This window comes from Spodoptera frugiperda, chromosome 7, assembly GCF_023101765.2.
Source record: "Spodoptera frugiperda isolate SF20-4 chromosome 7, AGI-APGP_CSIRO_Sfru_2.0, whole genome shotgun sequence".
Taxonomy (NCBI): Eukaryota; Metazoa; Arthropoda; class Insecta; order Lepidoptera; family Noctuidae; genus Spodoptera; species Spodoptera frugiperda.
Window position 1 is genome coordinate 9,514,720 of NC_064218.1, and position 15,162 is coordinate 9,529,881.

At 36.9% G+C, this 15,162-nt stretch overlaps 3 protein-coding genes across 29 annotated transcripts in view; 2 read left to right on the forward strand and 1 right to left on the reverse strand.

Annotated features, from left to right (window-relative positions):
- The window catches only part of LOC118265768 (cartilage oligomeric matrix protein), a 29,276-nt gene extending 22,115 nt beyond the window's left edge, over positions 1-7,161 (forward strand). For both annotated transcript variants that reach the window (XM_050695179.1, XM_050695180.1), the window contains exons 15-21: positions 286-463; positions 978-1,153; positions 1,565-1,670; positions 2,716-2,925; positions 4,364-4,547; positions 5,918-6,155; positions 6,768-7,161. In XM_050695179.1, coding sequence (XP_050551136.1) covers positions 286-463; positions 978-1,153; positions 1,565-1,670; positions 2,716-2,925; positions 4,364-4,547; positions 5,918-6,155; positions 6,768-6,847 — 1,172 coding nt within the window. In that variant the 3' untranslated portion in view covers positions 6,848-7,161. The remainder of the gene's footprint in view (positions 1-285; positions 464-977; positions 1,154-1,564; positions 1,671-2,715; positions 2,926-4,363; positions 4,548-5,917; positions 6,156-6,767) is intronic.
- Positions 7,162-7,411: 250 nt separating this feature from the next.
- Positions 7,412-8,273, forward strand: LOC118265794 (uncharacterized). The gene has a single exon (XM_035578990.2). It carries the CDS (start codon positions 7,577-7,579, stop codon positions 8,123-8,125), a length of 549 nt encoding a protein of 182 aa, XP_035434883.1. The 5' UTR covers positions 7,412-7,576; the 3' UTR covers positions 8,126-8,273.
- Positions 8,274-11,675: 3,402 nt separating this feature from the next.
- The window catches only part of LOC118265767 (transient receptor potential cation channel trpm), a 241,420-nt gene continuing 237,933 nt past the window's right edge, over positions 11,676-15,162 (reverse strand). For all 26 annotated transcript variants that reach the window (XM_050695165.1, XM_050695156.1, XM_050695151.1 and 23 more), the window contains 2 exons: positions 14,697-14,866; positions 11,676-14,153 (listed from right to left, as the gene is read on the reverse strand). In XM_050695165.1, coding sequence (XP_050551122.1) covers positions 14,703-14,866 — 164 coding nt within the window. In that variant the 3' untranslated portion in view covers positions 11,676-14,153; positions 14,697-14,702. The remainder of the gene's footprint in view (positions 14,154-14,696; positions 14,867-15,162) is intronic.

The following is a 15,162-nucleotide window of genomic DNA, read 5'->3' on the forward strand; positions in this document are numbered from 1 at the left end:
ATGATTTATGACAAATGAATGTAGTATAGAAATCTAGGCATCACCTAAATGTACTGATTTCCCTCAATCCTCATTTTGTCATCATTTTTCTCGACCTTTCTGTCTTACTTCATTTTTAGCCAATTCTTTGGCTCATTGTTTACAAAACGTAACCCAAATTCTTTATTTATTTTATTATTTATTTCACTTCCACATAGGTAACATTCTTATTTTTCTTTCTTATTCTTATTCTTCTTATTCAAACCACAGAAATATTTAATCACCTACACAATTTCTCTGACACAGGTATACCAAATGAGATGGACAACTGTGCACGACGTTACAACCCGGCTCAAGAGGACATTGACAACGACGGTGTGGGAGACGCGTGCGACAACTGTCCCAGGATAAGGAACCGAGCGCAGGAGGACGCTGATAGAGACGGAGTCGGGGACGCGTGTGATAGCGATATTGATAGGGATCAGTAAGTTTATATTGGTTTTAATGATAACGGGATTTATTTGTGGTTGATATAGGAGGTGTTGGCTAGGAGTTGACAAAATGCTGACTGACTGATTATGATGATAGTACTATTATTTATGATTCATGACTCGATCTAAAGAGTACATATACTGCAGTGCATTTATTTTGCAGCAGTCATGTTAATAGTCATATATTGAAGAGATGTACTACAAGACTTTGCTTAATTTCGATTTTAGAGAAAATATAACTATTTTACCTGAAGATACATATCACATAAAAGTATTTGACCGGTAGCGAAATACTCTAAAGGAGAATGCAAATTCTGGTCCCACCTTCCAATAGTTGTATCGAACGGACTAAGATTTTGGAACTTGGCGCCATAGCAACTTTTATTCAGCTCAAAATTACCTATCTAATGATGTAACTCACATAGCTATTGGAAGCGGGACCAGATTTCATAGAAACTCTGGCATCCTCCTTTGATCTACAATCACATTTTTTTTTTAATCTTCCAGGGACGGCATCCAAGACAGTATAGACAACTGCATGATGGTGCCAAACAGTGACCAGCTGGATGTGGACGAGGATGGCGTAGGAGACGCTTGTGATGACGATGACGATGGAGACGGCATCCCTGATGTACAGGACAACTGTCCTTACATCAAGAACCCTGACCAAAAGGATTCTAACAGTGAGTGCTTTTATATCTAGTGATTTAAACATGAACTTTGAGATTATAGTCCTTGATACTGATTTTGTACATAAAATTAATGGCCATGCTTTGGCACTGCAATGGGCCGGCTCGACCGGATATGATTACCACAGTCTCACCGAAAACCGACGCGTAACAACACTTGCGTTGAATTTCGTTGTCTGAGTGTGGTTACCGGAGGCCCATGTTGTTTACCATCAGGAGATCGGCACCTGATCTTATATCATAAAAAATCTAAGAGCATCAAACGCATGTTTTATAACTATTTGCCTGATTCAGTACATAGTTCAAATCAAAACATCACAGCATAGTTTATGAACATGAGCAAAATTCATAACTTTAAATCTGACATGAAGCATTATAAAAGTGGTACATGCCTGATGTCTCCAGGCGACGGGGTGGGTGACGCGTGCGACAACGACTACGACGGCGACAACGTGATCAACGAGCTCGACAACTGTCCCAACAACTCCAAGATATTCCGCACCGACTTCAGGTAATTAATCTTTAAATATAATATTAATAGCAAAATAATTATTAAGTATATGGAAATTGGTTCGTGCGTTTGTTATAGTTTATATAGGAAAATTTAATTATTTAAATAGCCTTTTCCCACAGTCTCCATCGTGTGTTCTGTACCCTTAGTACGAATTTGCTTTACGTTGAACGAAAACGAAACGAGAACGCGTTTGGCGCTCTGATTGGCCGGCGCGAATGAACCAACTAATCAGAGCGCCGAACGCGCTTTCGTTTCGATCTTGTTAAACGTAAAACAAACTCGTACTAAGTCTTCTGTTCCTTAATGAATGTGATTGGAGGTTTATGGTATCGCCTATAAAGTTTCCTCAAGAAAAGGATCATCAGAGTATACAGATATATTTTGATCAGACTGCTTGAGATAGAAGAGAAGGAGTCATGGTTATGTCTGTTTTTAGCGTGTGTTCAATATTGGAGTCTGTAGTAAGTTTATTTGATTTGAACACAAGGCATTTTTTTACTTTAAGAAAAGGCAAAGATCCGCTCCTGATTAAGTTCTTTATGACTTTTATTTAAAACAATGTAACGTACTTTAAAAGCTTTCACTTCAGCGAAACTGATGCATCTAATGGAATTTTCTAAAGTTTAGTTCGCAAGCGAGGAACTAATGGAATCAGAGTGTTGAACACAAGAAACTTTGAAGTCTTACGTGAGAATGTGTCTGATTTGTTACTTAGTTTGTGTAAATAGTAAACACTAGTCAAACAGTAAGCAGCTGGTAGCTGTAGAAATTTTGCATAACATAGTAAATTCTATAGGTTAGGTACAATACATGTTGTTACCTCACAGTAATTTTGGCCCTCAATGTAGGTTAAAGACTAAATGGAATATTTATGAAGTATGATGTTTCGAAATCAATCATCAATCTCTTCTCATCAACCCATTTTAAACCCACAAAGATAAATAAGCAAAACATCACAACAACAATCAGATTTACTCACGTAAATTAATTGAGAAAAGCTCTAGTACTATTTGGACCTAAACCATCGCATCCTCTTTCCTAGGAACTACATGACAGTCCGTTTGGACCCTGAAGGTGAGTCCCAGCAGGACCCTAACTGGGAGATAGCGAACGAAGGTGCAGAGATACTGCAGACCTTGAACTCGGACCCCGGCCTGGCGGTCGGCTTCGAGAGCTTCAGCGGCGTCGACTTCGAGGGGACGTTCTTTGTGGACACACAGATCGATGATGACTACGTCGGATTCATATTTGGGTGAGATTTATGACATTTTATTAAGGTTAACTATGTTTTTCGGCTTACTCACCCTTTGATTTAGTAATTGTGTTTTATGGCTTACTTACTCTGTAAAAAGTAACTCGATTAGTTTGAAGTCACATTAGGGACCCACATATTCATGTTGTTTCATAAACTCAACAATATCTTGTTAAACAGTTTTTTTTTAAAAACGTTGCCCCACATTATATGTTTTCCTGTGTCGTGGGTGCATTTACAAACATACAACTTCACATACACAATAAACATAGAAGTTATGTGAGTAGACCATAAAGCTAAAACGTAATAAGTTAATACGTCTCCCCAGAGTTATCTTTTGCTTAGTTCGGATTGTGGTTAGGAATTAGCTTGTGTTCATGAAGCTAAAGGATTAAGTTTGATAATGTAATGGAAACTTACTGTAATCTGCAAGTTCTGCAACACTACAACTTGTGTCTTTTGAGATATAGTCTCAAGCAGGCAAAGGCTACGTAGGTACTTTTATTGAACATTTTGAAGCCATATGTCCTTAGAGCCAGTTTACAAACAGGGAGGCAGTGATTAGATCAATATCACCCCATTTGTATACAAATTCAGCGAGCGGTTGTCGGATTAAAATATTTAGACGATATTGTTGTTTCGTCAAGTCGTAAAAATGTGGAACGGCCGCAAGCCGCCATATCTTTTTTATACTAGCTGAATTTATATTACTTGATTAAATTAGACTACTACTCCTAAAACAGGGTTACTTACTTACGTTTTACTGAAAATATTTTCCTTTAGCTTTCATTTGTGAAAATGCTCTGTTTATTATTTTGGAGTAGAGTCATATCTGTATTATTACTAGCTGAGATATATTATTACACTGCAATGTCGGTAAAAAGTACGCAGTACTTAAAAAATGGTTCGTAGGTGACCGCGTATTGAGCGCGGTGAACGATTTGCGAGCTTTGATTGGTTTCATTGTTGCTCAGCACGGTCGTGCGTACAGGGCGTACTACGAATTCTATGATTGTTTAGATAATAATACTATCGAACTTTTCCATATTTTATGTTCTGTTTTTGATCTTTAAAACTGATTTAAATGACAAACAATTGTTGGCAATTATGATATTAAATCATAATGTACCACGATTTAAGTGACCAACAACGATATGGTTGAAAAATATATTTAATCGGACCGAGTTACAGTTACAAAACAATAATTAATTCAATTTTACAATATTTCGATCTTATATACTAATTATTATCTGCTAATGCATAGTCATGAATAACGCACGACCTAAATGTAAAAGTGTTAGTTAATTAGTTTATTCTTGCTGACAAAACCAATCTGAGAGTATTGGGGTTCTTTACTCACGCCAGTCTCATACCCTAAGCTCATTATAGGATTTCATTCTACGATTGAGAATTTCCTAATGTACTTCACGACCTGTAGCTACCAAAACAACAAGCGTTTCTACGTGGTGATGTGGAAGAAGAACACGCAGACGTACTGGCAGACCACGCCGTTCAGGGCGGTGGCCGAGCCGGGCATACAGCTCAAGCTGGTCAACTCCAAGACCGGGCCCGGCAAGACGCTGAGGAACGCTCTGTGGAATACTGATACTACGCCTGATCAGGTAATGTTACTAGGAAAGTTATTACAATGTCCTAATCGATAAATAAAACAAAGTCGGTGGCTCTCTGTAGTTAGATAGGTACTGGGTATACAAATATTATTGTTTGTCATATTATATTTATCTCCATAATCTGTTTAGAATTTGATCCGAGCTGCACCCCTTGATTTGGTAGTCTATCCCTTGACCAATGATAAATTAAATAAAATCGTATAAGTAAGTAATCAGTTTAAAAGTATTCCTGAAGTAGGTTTGATTAATTAAAAACGCATCAGTTTCAATTTTCATTTGCGTCCATAACAGGTTGCTTACATATCGTACGGAATAAAGTTTTAAAATTCAATATGAACAAGTTAAATATGAATCGCAAACATTCCCGGTAGGTATGGGCCGGCGCGGCGTCCATATTTAACAGAAACCTTGTTTATAAGCAAACAAGTTGATACTTTTACGTTTCATTCCCAAATATGAAAAATTAAATACATGTTTAATTGAATTTGTCAGAAAAAAATATTAAAAAATCAAAATTTGCCCCACATTAGGATTTTCTCTTGTGTCGCGGGTGCGTTTACAAACCCAGACCCGAAACAACAATTTATGGATCACACTTTTAGGTTCATACTATCGCGCTTTCGCTTTCATTTCCCTATATACTAAGTTGAAAATTATCAGAAAGTGTATGTGCATAAAATCTACAGCTTTGCTCAAGTAAGAGTAAAATAAAGTTCAGTTACAAAACATAAACTAACTATGTATCTAAACATAATGAGCTACGGTGTAAATTGCATTGCTCTGTACAGGCATTCAATTTGCAGGCTCCTGCTATGACACGTATCAGCGAGCTGGCTCATTCAACTGAATTAGTGCACCGTGCAACCATGTAGCACCTGCCTTGAATAAATTGTGTGTTAGCTTTACTTGTGTCAACTTCATATAGACGTGCTCAATCGTACGCCGCATCATCACTTACCATCAGGCGAGATAGCGGCCAAACGTCGACCCATCAAATGTAAAAAAAAGTTTCAGCATTATTGCTGTTTTTGAAAAGTCCCTTAATTCTTATATATGCACTTACCAATCTTTACTGAAATTAAACTCATAAAGGATTTCAATTTAGCCACAATATTGAAAATAGGTACTGCTTTGAAACGCAGTTTCCCTTATATCCAATCAGTTTTCTTACTTAAATTCTTATTTTTTTACATGCATCGCCGCATTCCCGAATTGATTTTCAAATAGACCATCTATTGTAATAAAAAGGTTACAATCATACCATCATCATTAAGATTACCATCTGTAACAAAGTATGAAAACGTCGGCTCATTTAACATAAAAATAAAAAAATCTAAATCAAAATATTAATCATTCTCCAGGTGACACTACTATGGAAAGACCCGCGCAACGTGGGTTGGCGCGAGAAGACCGCGTACCGCTGGCGTCTACTGCACAGACCGAAACTCGGTCTCATCAGACTGAAGGTGTACGAGAACAACCGCCTGGTGGCCGACTCCGGCAATGTGTACGACTTCACCCTCAAGGGGGGACGGCTCGGAGTCTTCTGCTTCTCGCAGGAGATGATCATCTGGTCTAACCTCGTGTATAGGTGTAATGGTAAGGCTTTTAATATCTTTGCTTATTTAATATTAATTCTTTAGAGTTTTATTAAGTTAGTATGATCAACAATCTGTCATGGTATATTTTTTTATTGATTAATTTGTATTGATTTATTATTTATTTTAGTGGTAACTAGCAAACCGGGCGAACTCCGTTTCGCTACCACTGATTTTCCCTGTTTTCCTGCATTTTGTTTTTTTAAATTCTGAATTTTCTTTGCTATAAACCTCACCGAGCTCGAGACCTTTCCAACGAATGCAAAATCGGGAAAATCGGTTCGTGCGTTCTGGAGTTATAGCGTCAGGAAGGAAAACCCGACTTATTTTTATATTATAGATTATATTTCACCCAATTTTGTTACACACTGACTGTGTTTTGTAACTGTAATGAATTCAGTTTTCTCTTTCTCGTTTTGTTTCTGTTAATTTTCCTACTGTGGTATTACATCGATATGTTATGTGTACATATTTGTATCGTACACATCATATAATCGTAGTATACCTACGTATATAAAAAAATCCCAATGTTTAATGATATCCACAACAATACTTTGCACTTATCTCAATGATTTCTTAAATTAAGTACTTAAATCTTATTTTCAATTTGCAGACAAAATCCCTTCGAACATAGCGACGGAGCTATCATCGCGGAACAACTTCGAAGTGGACCACGATTTCGTCTATGTTTAGACGATAACAGTTACAGTAATCGAGTTACATTTCCACTCGCTTTAAACAAAAGTACTTTTGTAACAACAGGAGGTTGAATAAATAAATAAAAACCTTGTATTTCAAACAGCGGACCATTTTTGTACTAATAAAGTACCTAATCCTATGTAAACTGGCGAGCTTGAACATTGATGTTAAAAAACATGTTGTGCGATTGTACCCATTGAAATGAGAAGCTTTTGTATTCAACGTGAATTGAATTTCAATTGTGTGGATTTGTGTAAGGTTCATTCTAGATTTAAGTTCTAACATTAATGTAATAAAGTTGACATTTACATGGTTTGTTTCATTTCTAGTTAGTATATATTCACGTCGGTCTCTTTACAGTTCCAATGGTTTCAAGTTATCTCTAGTCAACTAAAGTATGAACATTAAGTAAAGTGTAGGCCTTGCTTGTAAGTGGTAATAAAAATCGAGTATTACCTTTGGTCAGCAGTGGCCAGTTATAGGCAGATGATGATGCAGTATTTATACATACTTTTCTATTTTTTGTGATATATAGGTACAACCTCAATGGTGGCCAGGTAGCCTTAAAATTCTAGAAAGAAAACTATCCTTTTCAGATTCCAAAACGTCAAGTGTTAAAAACAAAAAATATTTAGATTGATTCTATTTATTGGTTCAATGACAGCGCGTTTGTGAAAAAATATATAATTTACAGGATTTTTGTTAGATTTATTCTCACAGAATATGGATTTCCAGATGGGTGACGCTGAACTTCCGCCTGTGGTAGAGGACGAGGTCATCAGTGATCTGTCAGTAACAGACAATTGCACAATTGACGATCAGCCCACAAAGCTGCCTCCCATAGCCGAGGTGTCTTCAGAGCAGATAATGGCGGAGGAGAGCAACAGCAACACGAAGCTAGAGGTACCGTCCGCCTCGTCCAGCAAGTCCAAAAACATGACGGTCAACAGCGAGACGAAGTCCAACAAAGGCATTCAGGAGTTCGTGAGGGTCCTGCGGCCGCACCTGCCGCGGAAGTCGAAGAGCAGGGCCTACAAGCTGCTGCAGAACATAGCCAAGGGGATCGTGGTGGAGAGCTCGTTCCAGCGGAGGATCAAGAAGAAGAGGTCACGGAAGCTGACGTACCGCAAGCAGACGCGCAACATCAAGACCAAGTCAATGAGCAGCATGCGGCGCACGCTGCGCAGCCTGTACGGCTCGTCCGACTCGTGCCACTCCAACGCGTCCTGTCCGCGCTGCGGGTACACCTGCTGCCGGATCACCCGCTGCTGACCACTTTACATGGACTTGAGGGAACTGCGCCTGCTTTTTTAGTGCATGTTTTATGTATGTGTTGTCATCAAATTTGTATTTTTTTTAGTCTTTGTAATGGTTTATGATAATTTTATAACATTAAATTGTTATTTAAAAAAAATCTAAAGCTTTCTTTAATTCCCTTTTCCGTGGCTCATGCATTAATGTACCTAATAGTTCCACCGTGACACCAAGTGATTGTACACTGATTCATTCTTTTCGAGTGGACCCAGTCCTGAGAAACGCAGGTCGAGAATGGATTTACAAATTGAGCCCACAGTAAATCGAGCGTTAGGAATAAATTTGAATCAAAAAGATTTCGTTCGCTAATAAAAACAAATATCTTAATCTGCCCGCATAACACGTCTATTAGGGGCTACCGTATTCAATTTCGATTCCTGTAAAGTTCTGTAAAGTGAGCTACATTTATGTATTAATAGCGCTACCCTGTAACTTCTCATGTTAAGGGTCACGTGCGGTGTACGTGCTATTCAGATAGCACTCACGAATTCACGATAACATACTTCATAATCTCGAAAAGTTTACACATTTTTCCTTATAAGTATGGTGGTCTAAGTAAAAGGAAGTTATTATGAATTTCAATTTGAAAAATAATGTCTTAACGATGATTCATATCTACATTTTTCAAACTAAGTACCTATTACAATAATGTTAGTCCTTTATTTTAAATTAGCTTCTGTCAGTGGCTTCGCTCGCGGTCCTGTTGGAACTGCCGATCCTTTCAGCCATTTTGACGTGATTGAGACATACTAACTTACATTACATTCGCATTTATAACATTAGTAAGATTTCTCTTTTTATTATTCTCCAATAGTCAAATGGGTTATTGATTATTGCTGAGTGCTCGACGGAGATGCGCTGAGCTCGATTTTCATTTAGGCTAGAGAATGTCTGTTGCACTGTTGCGGATTCGATTTCCAGATGGATACGTTACATAGTTACCTAGTAACATGTGGTACATATGTAGTGTTAATTACTACTTATAACCTTTATCAATTCAAATCTGAGAGCTGTGGATTTGTGATACAATTTCACAAATAGATACATAATTACATATCCAGACCAGAAACAATTTGTGGATCACACAAAGAGTTGTTCCGTGTGGGAATTGAACCAATTGCGCAGCTACCATATTTTATACCGAGTATGTAAGTGGTTTTATATCTAGTAGTGAATATAATGTTAGCAGAGCAGAGGAATAATTTGTAGCTATGTAAGTACCGATGGACTATTCCTTTAGGGAACTACAAGGAGTGATGTTATAATATTTGTACAAATTGGTAGTACCTACTCTGTACATACGTATCCTATACGTAAGCTATCATATTTTATTATGTACACCGTACGTACGAAAGCTTAGTTAATTATTTACCTAATGTTCTTCATACCTTACCTACTTTTATACTTTACGAAGTTCCAATAGAAGACGCTCGTCATCAACTAAGACTTCGCCTGTGAAATCGTCATTTTCAGTAAAGAATATTCTCTTTAGGTATATAAAAATCAATTGCTGTTCCTTAGTCTTCCTAAAATTCGAGAACCGCTGGATCGATTTGGCAAATTTCGGCCTCGAATTATCTGTGGAAGTCCAGGGAAGGTTTGATGAGAAAAAATGTTTGAAAATGTACGAAGTTTGTCAGGCCTGCTAGTAATGAATATTAACTTAATTCTTCCTGAAATTTTTAGGTTGCTATTTTCTATTAGCTAAATAACAAATTCTTTGACACGAACGAATTTAACAAATTTAAGAACAAGACCTTTTGTCGCTGTAACGCTTCGTAGAATACTAATTAAACTTCTAATCTTTTGAAGTAGTTAGACGAAGGACAAAATTCCTAGAAAGTTAACTTTATTTCCTAGCCTAACTGTATAGCAGAGAATTTTAAGTATTTCCTCCTTCTAGTATTTAGTTCCAAGCTTTTGGAATAGACCACTAGGAGTTTTGGAGTCCTTAGTCGATCCCGTAAGGAATCTTTCTGAAGGCTCACAAAAAGACGCACTTAGTATCTACAATATTAAAATATTTACTTAATAAATGCGACAGCTTCAATTTACGAGCGAAATCTTGGTAATTTATTGCGATATAGCAAAATGACTTTCCCGCATGACTTTAACAAATATTTGTGTTTCATTACATTTATTGGAAATGCTAATTTACATCGTGTATCTGGTAGTCGCAGCGTTTGAGTGCGACTTCGCGCAATGCGGATATATACTGAGGGGAGAAACTTAGTAAACATATTAGGTATTATATCCAGTACTGGTTAGGAAACGGAACGTCGCTCGATTCCCTGCAATATGGTTGAGTTGGGCGGTGCTGGTGTACGTGTCATGTTCGTGAACGGGCGCTGTCAACTGGGACTGGTTAGCTCCAGACTGCATTAAGTTTGTTGTCCTCAGGGTTATTTTCTTTTTCTATCACTTTGACTAAATATTAGTTTTACATTGTTCTCACATAGTTGAAGCAATCGAAACAATGTAACCATGAATTGTATTGTGAATCTGATTGGAAAAGAGTAACCTATGGAGTTTCTTGCTCGTTCTTCTCCATAGGAATCTACACTTTGGAACGAGCAAATAGCTTCACTAGAGGACTGACCGACAGACTGACGTTATTAATACTATTATATTTGCTTTGACGTTCAAAAGTGCCTTCATGGTCTAATTGAAATAAATAATTTTGACTTTTTTTTTTTTTGAAAGGAAATACATATATCTATTTTGTTCTTACCAGAATCTTCTTTGCATTCCTACCTTTCAAATATTGTTTACCTGTTACAGCTTCTAAGATGTATGATATATTTCACAATTTTGACCCAACATATTGATGAACTAAGTAGCCATAGGCTATTTAGATCTATTCCATTGCTAGGCTATAAGCATTTTTTCTCTATATAAGAGACGATGAAAAATCTTTGTTTTACTGTAGATTGTTACCTTACTTGCGTAGGTTCTAATAATATTCTACCATCGCGGAATTTCGAAGAAAATGCTAAACTCCTAGGTAGAATCATTTAGGTATATGATTGACGTAGATCCCTTTGTGGTATTGTAGTAACACGACATCATCCGTCTACTGAAAGACGTACTACCTACGTATCACGTGTATACGTATACGTATACGTATCACACATAATAACTCGCGCCAATCTGTGACATCCAATTGTTTAAACTAAAGTGTTAATTCCTATACGGTTTGAATAGGCGAGCTCTATTACATTACATTAGATAGATAATAATTTTGGCAATACACATCACAAATAATTACAAGCGATCGACTGGACTGGTCAGTAAATAATTATTGGTGCCGGCGATATTAAGTTGTGAAGTCGGGCATCAATGACGAGCACCAATAAAGCGGCGATAACTGCCCACAGTTCACAGACGATCGACAAATATTGTTATGTCACCCTTTATAGCACGTTTATTGGCTCTCCAAACTTGAGGTAATATACAGAAACAATAAATAAGGCTCGGGAGTCGGGACGCAAATAATAAAACAAACAACTTGTAATATCACAAATATAATATTTATTTACCATTGTACATACTTTATATAGATACAACTCAGATGAAGTAGATTTTATCACTCTGAAAAATATTGAATGAATCGAGTCTAGAATAAAATATCCCAAAGGTATCCCAATAAGGATAAGTTGTCTTGATTAATTAAAACGTTGTGCTAAAGATAAAGATGAAAGATTCAAAAACGATGGTTGAAACATGTGCTGGTAGCGTCGACAGGTCGGAGGCGCTCGGCTCTCACATTTTGGTAAAAAATAACAACTTTAACATTTACACATATGTACAATTACATTATTCTCTACTCTTCGTAAAATATTTCTTATTACGTAATAAACTATGTGGAATAAAATTGGACTATTTGATAAATACAACTGAACGTCTCAATTCCTATGTATTATGATGTTTGAAACGAAATTGTACCTCTTGTTACAGCAATATTTATTTCAGACTGCTGGAATGGAAACGATTACATTGATAGTTTCGTGTGCGTTCGGAATATTTTATTAACTTTATTTTATTTCATACGTTATATATTTCCATTGCAGCGTCTGAAATCTCAGAACCATTAACACAATGTTAGGTGCGGTTGTAAAGCTAGTCCACACTATTGTAGTAGCGAGGACATCGCGACTGGTAACTGCTCTTTTATTACCAACACCACGTATTGTTGCCACTAAAGTTGAAATATTCAATTCAATACCGTGCTTTCGTACCTTCAAATGGTTCCTCCATGTAAGATAAAAATACATGAATAATTACACTACGAAGCTGTAGGTATTTAGAAATAATTGTCGCGCGTACAAAATTATTGCTTCCTTAATATCGCCCGACCGAACGCTAGCGTGAGATATGATAAACCCTAGTCATTGTCTACTAAAAGTAAAATAATTTATTGCATCTGTTCACCTTAACAATACATCGATGCTTAACATTACAGTACCCTTAGTACGAGTTTGCTTTACATTGAACGAAAACGAAACGAAAGCATTCGGCGCTCTGATTGGACGGTGCAAATGAAACAACCAATCAGAGAGTAAAACGCGCGCTCGTTAAACGTAAAATAAACTCGTACTAAGTCCTCAGTACTCAGTATATTATCAACTTATTACAATATACAGTAATCACCTTCATATTATTTCATGTTCTACAATTATATACAGAGACGAATGTTTTATTTCATTTTACTGCAAATATAATAAAAAAAATGGTAAAATTTGCACAAAATATTTGGTATAATTGAACACATTGTGATGACCGTTGTTGAGGGACGAAATAAAAACAATTTACAAGTATTGATAGGTTCGTCACAGACGATACTCAAATTGTATTTCATGATTGGTAGAAACGAAGTGTAGATTAAGGTATAATTATTGAAATGCGTTGTAAATTCATGTACAAATTGATTGTGAATACTTGAATAAAAATGAAGGAATTAAAATAAACGGGGTAATGTATGTAAGTGGTAGTGTGATATGTAGCAAACAGTGGTAGTGCTCACTGTACAAGGCTTGAAGGAGCGCAGACTGCGACCGACCAACGCTCAACAAGTCCCCGCCGCCTCCACAACTACTATACGTGATACGTCCTAATTATATAAACGTCAGTACCTCTTATATATCCTTTAACTCTGACAACAGTATTTACATCGTGAGCACTAGTATTGTCGATTGTCTTTCCCTTAGTTCTTATTTCTGAACCGTTTATATTCTGTACAATAATTCATATATCTATATATTATACAAATCTTCAAAGTAGGATCATATTAAAATTTGTATAAAGTGATCCTACTTCATAGACTCGGTCTAAGTGAAACGAGTACGAAATGACATGCATTGGACCATGTATCTACAGACAATATATTATTAAATAGTGACACTCGGCGTATTTACAGCTAAGTATAAAATCCTCCCAACGAAGAAGTAATTTAGAAAAGATAGAAGTGAAATTGAACCTTAAAATACATTTTTACAAAGTTCAGTTTTGTAAATAAATACAGTCTTCGATATTGAAGCGTGAAATGAAAGTTTGAGAGATGGCTGAACTGAGAGACTGTGTGAACAATCATTTGTTTGTGCATCGCGACTGTACAATATACAATAAATAATTTCATATACAACCTGAAATACTACGAACGAATCCTGATGTAGTTGCTTACGTAACAAAATGTAACAAAATCCCTTAAGTAAGTATATAAAGGTAGTAATTGAAGATATCCGATATGGTAGAGTTTAGAATTGTGTTGAATTCAGTCTGTTAGCATCACACAGAATGAGAATATCAACTAGGTAACATTGAAAAGGGTCCCAAAAGGCCTACGAGGGGCGCTACAAGTTCGTCGAAAGTCTATCGTTAGGTATTTGGTGTTAACAATTATTATGGCTAATACTTCACTAGGTCAGTGCTGCACCGCTGGGCGCCGGCAGCAGCGGGTTCTTTGGAGGCTTCACTCTCTTCTTGTTACCTGCGCGACAAATCATTAGGTTTTCAAATATAGTAGAATGTATGAGTATAAAAATGGTCTGCATGCATTAAAAAACAGTTTTGATGACACATTTTTCCTAAAACAAATAGACAAAATTCAAAAAGGGTGAAGAGAATAGAAGTAAGTAATTAGATGTATAGCCAAGTGAAAAACTGCGCATATTGTGTGAAAGTGGTTGAGTATACAGATCTGAATGTGGATCTGAAGATAGAGATTGTCGTTGGATAGGTAATGGAGCATATTAAGTAAAGTTACACGTAGGGGGATAGGATTTCGGTACAAGTGGACCGACTCAATCAGAGTGATACCACGGTCTCACAGGAAACCAGAGTGAAACAACGCTTGCATTTTGAATCGCCGTGAATTCTAAAATAAAAAATATGTGTCAAATATTTTTACATTACCTAACTGACGGACTAAATAGATTTTTAATTTTAATACCCCGTCATCATCCCTATTACTATTCCATAAGTTAGTTTGTGTCCCTATCCCATAAAAGTGTAGCAGACAGTAGTGACTGACCGTCCCCTAGCACATGGTCTCGGGGCGCGCGGGCCCGGGCGGCTGCGGCGGCTGGTCGGCGGAGCGCTGGCGCGGCAGCTGCGACGAGTCCAGCACGATGGACGGCCGCGGCGGGAGGCTCTCCGACACCATGTGCGACAGCGACAGCTCGCTCGAAGCGTTCGTGTCGCCTGTATAAGAGGAGATGTTTTATAGTTTTACCACTATTATATCTTAATTATAATGTTATACTAGCGGACCCGACAGACGTTGTCCTGTCTACACGTCTTTAATTTGAAAATTTTAATCTTTTTTTAATAAGCTAAAACATTCTGGACCTTTTTGGTGAAAATTATTATTCAAATGTTATGACAATATCTAACGTCATTAATATTTGACACTGCGATGGTAGCGCCGTCTGTCGGATCCAATGTAAAACATTCCAAAATCAACAACTACTAATAAATTAAAAATTAATTAAAAAAAC

What these genes read in the sequence shown, in the direction of transcription:
- LOC118265794 (XM_035578990.2), top strand. Translation starts at nt 7,577, where the DNA reads ATGGATTTCCAGATGGGTGACGCTGAACTTCCGCCTGTGGTAGAGGAC.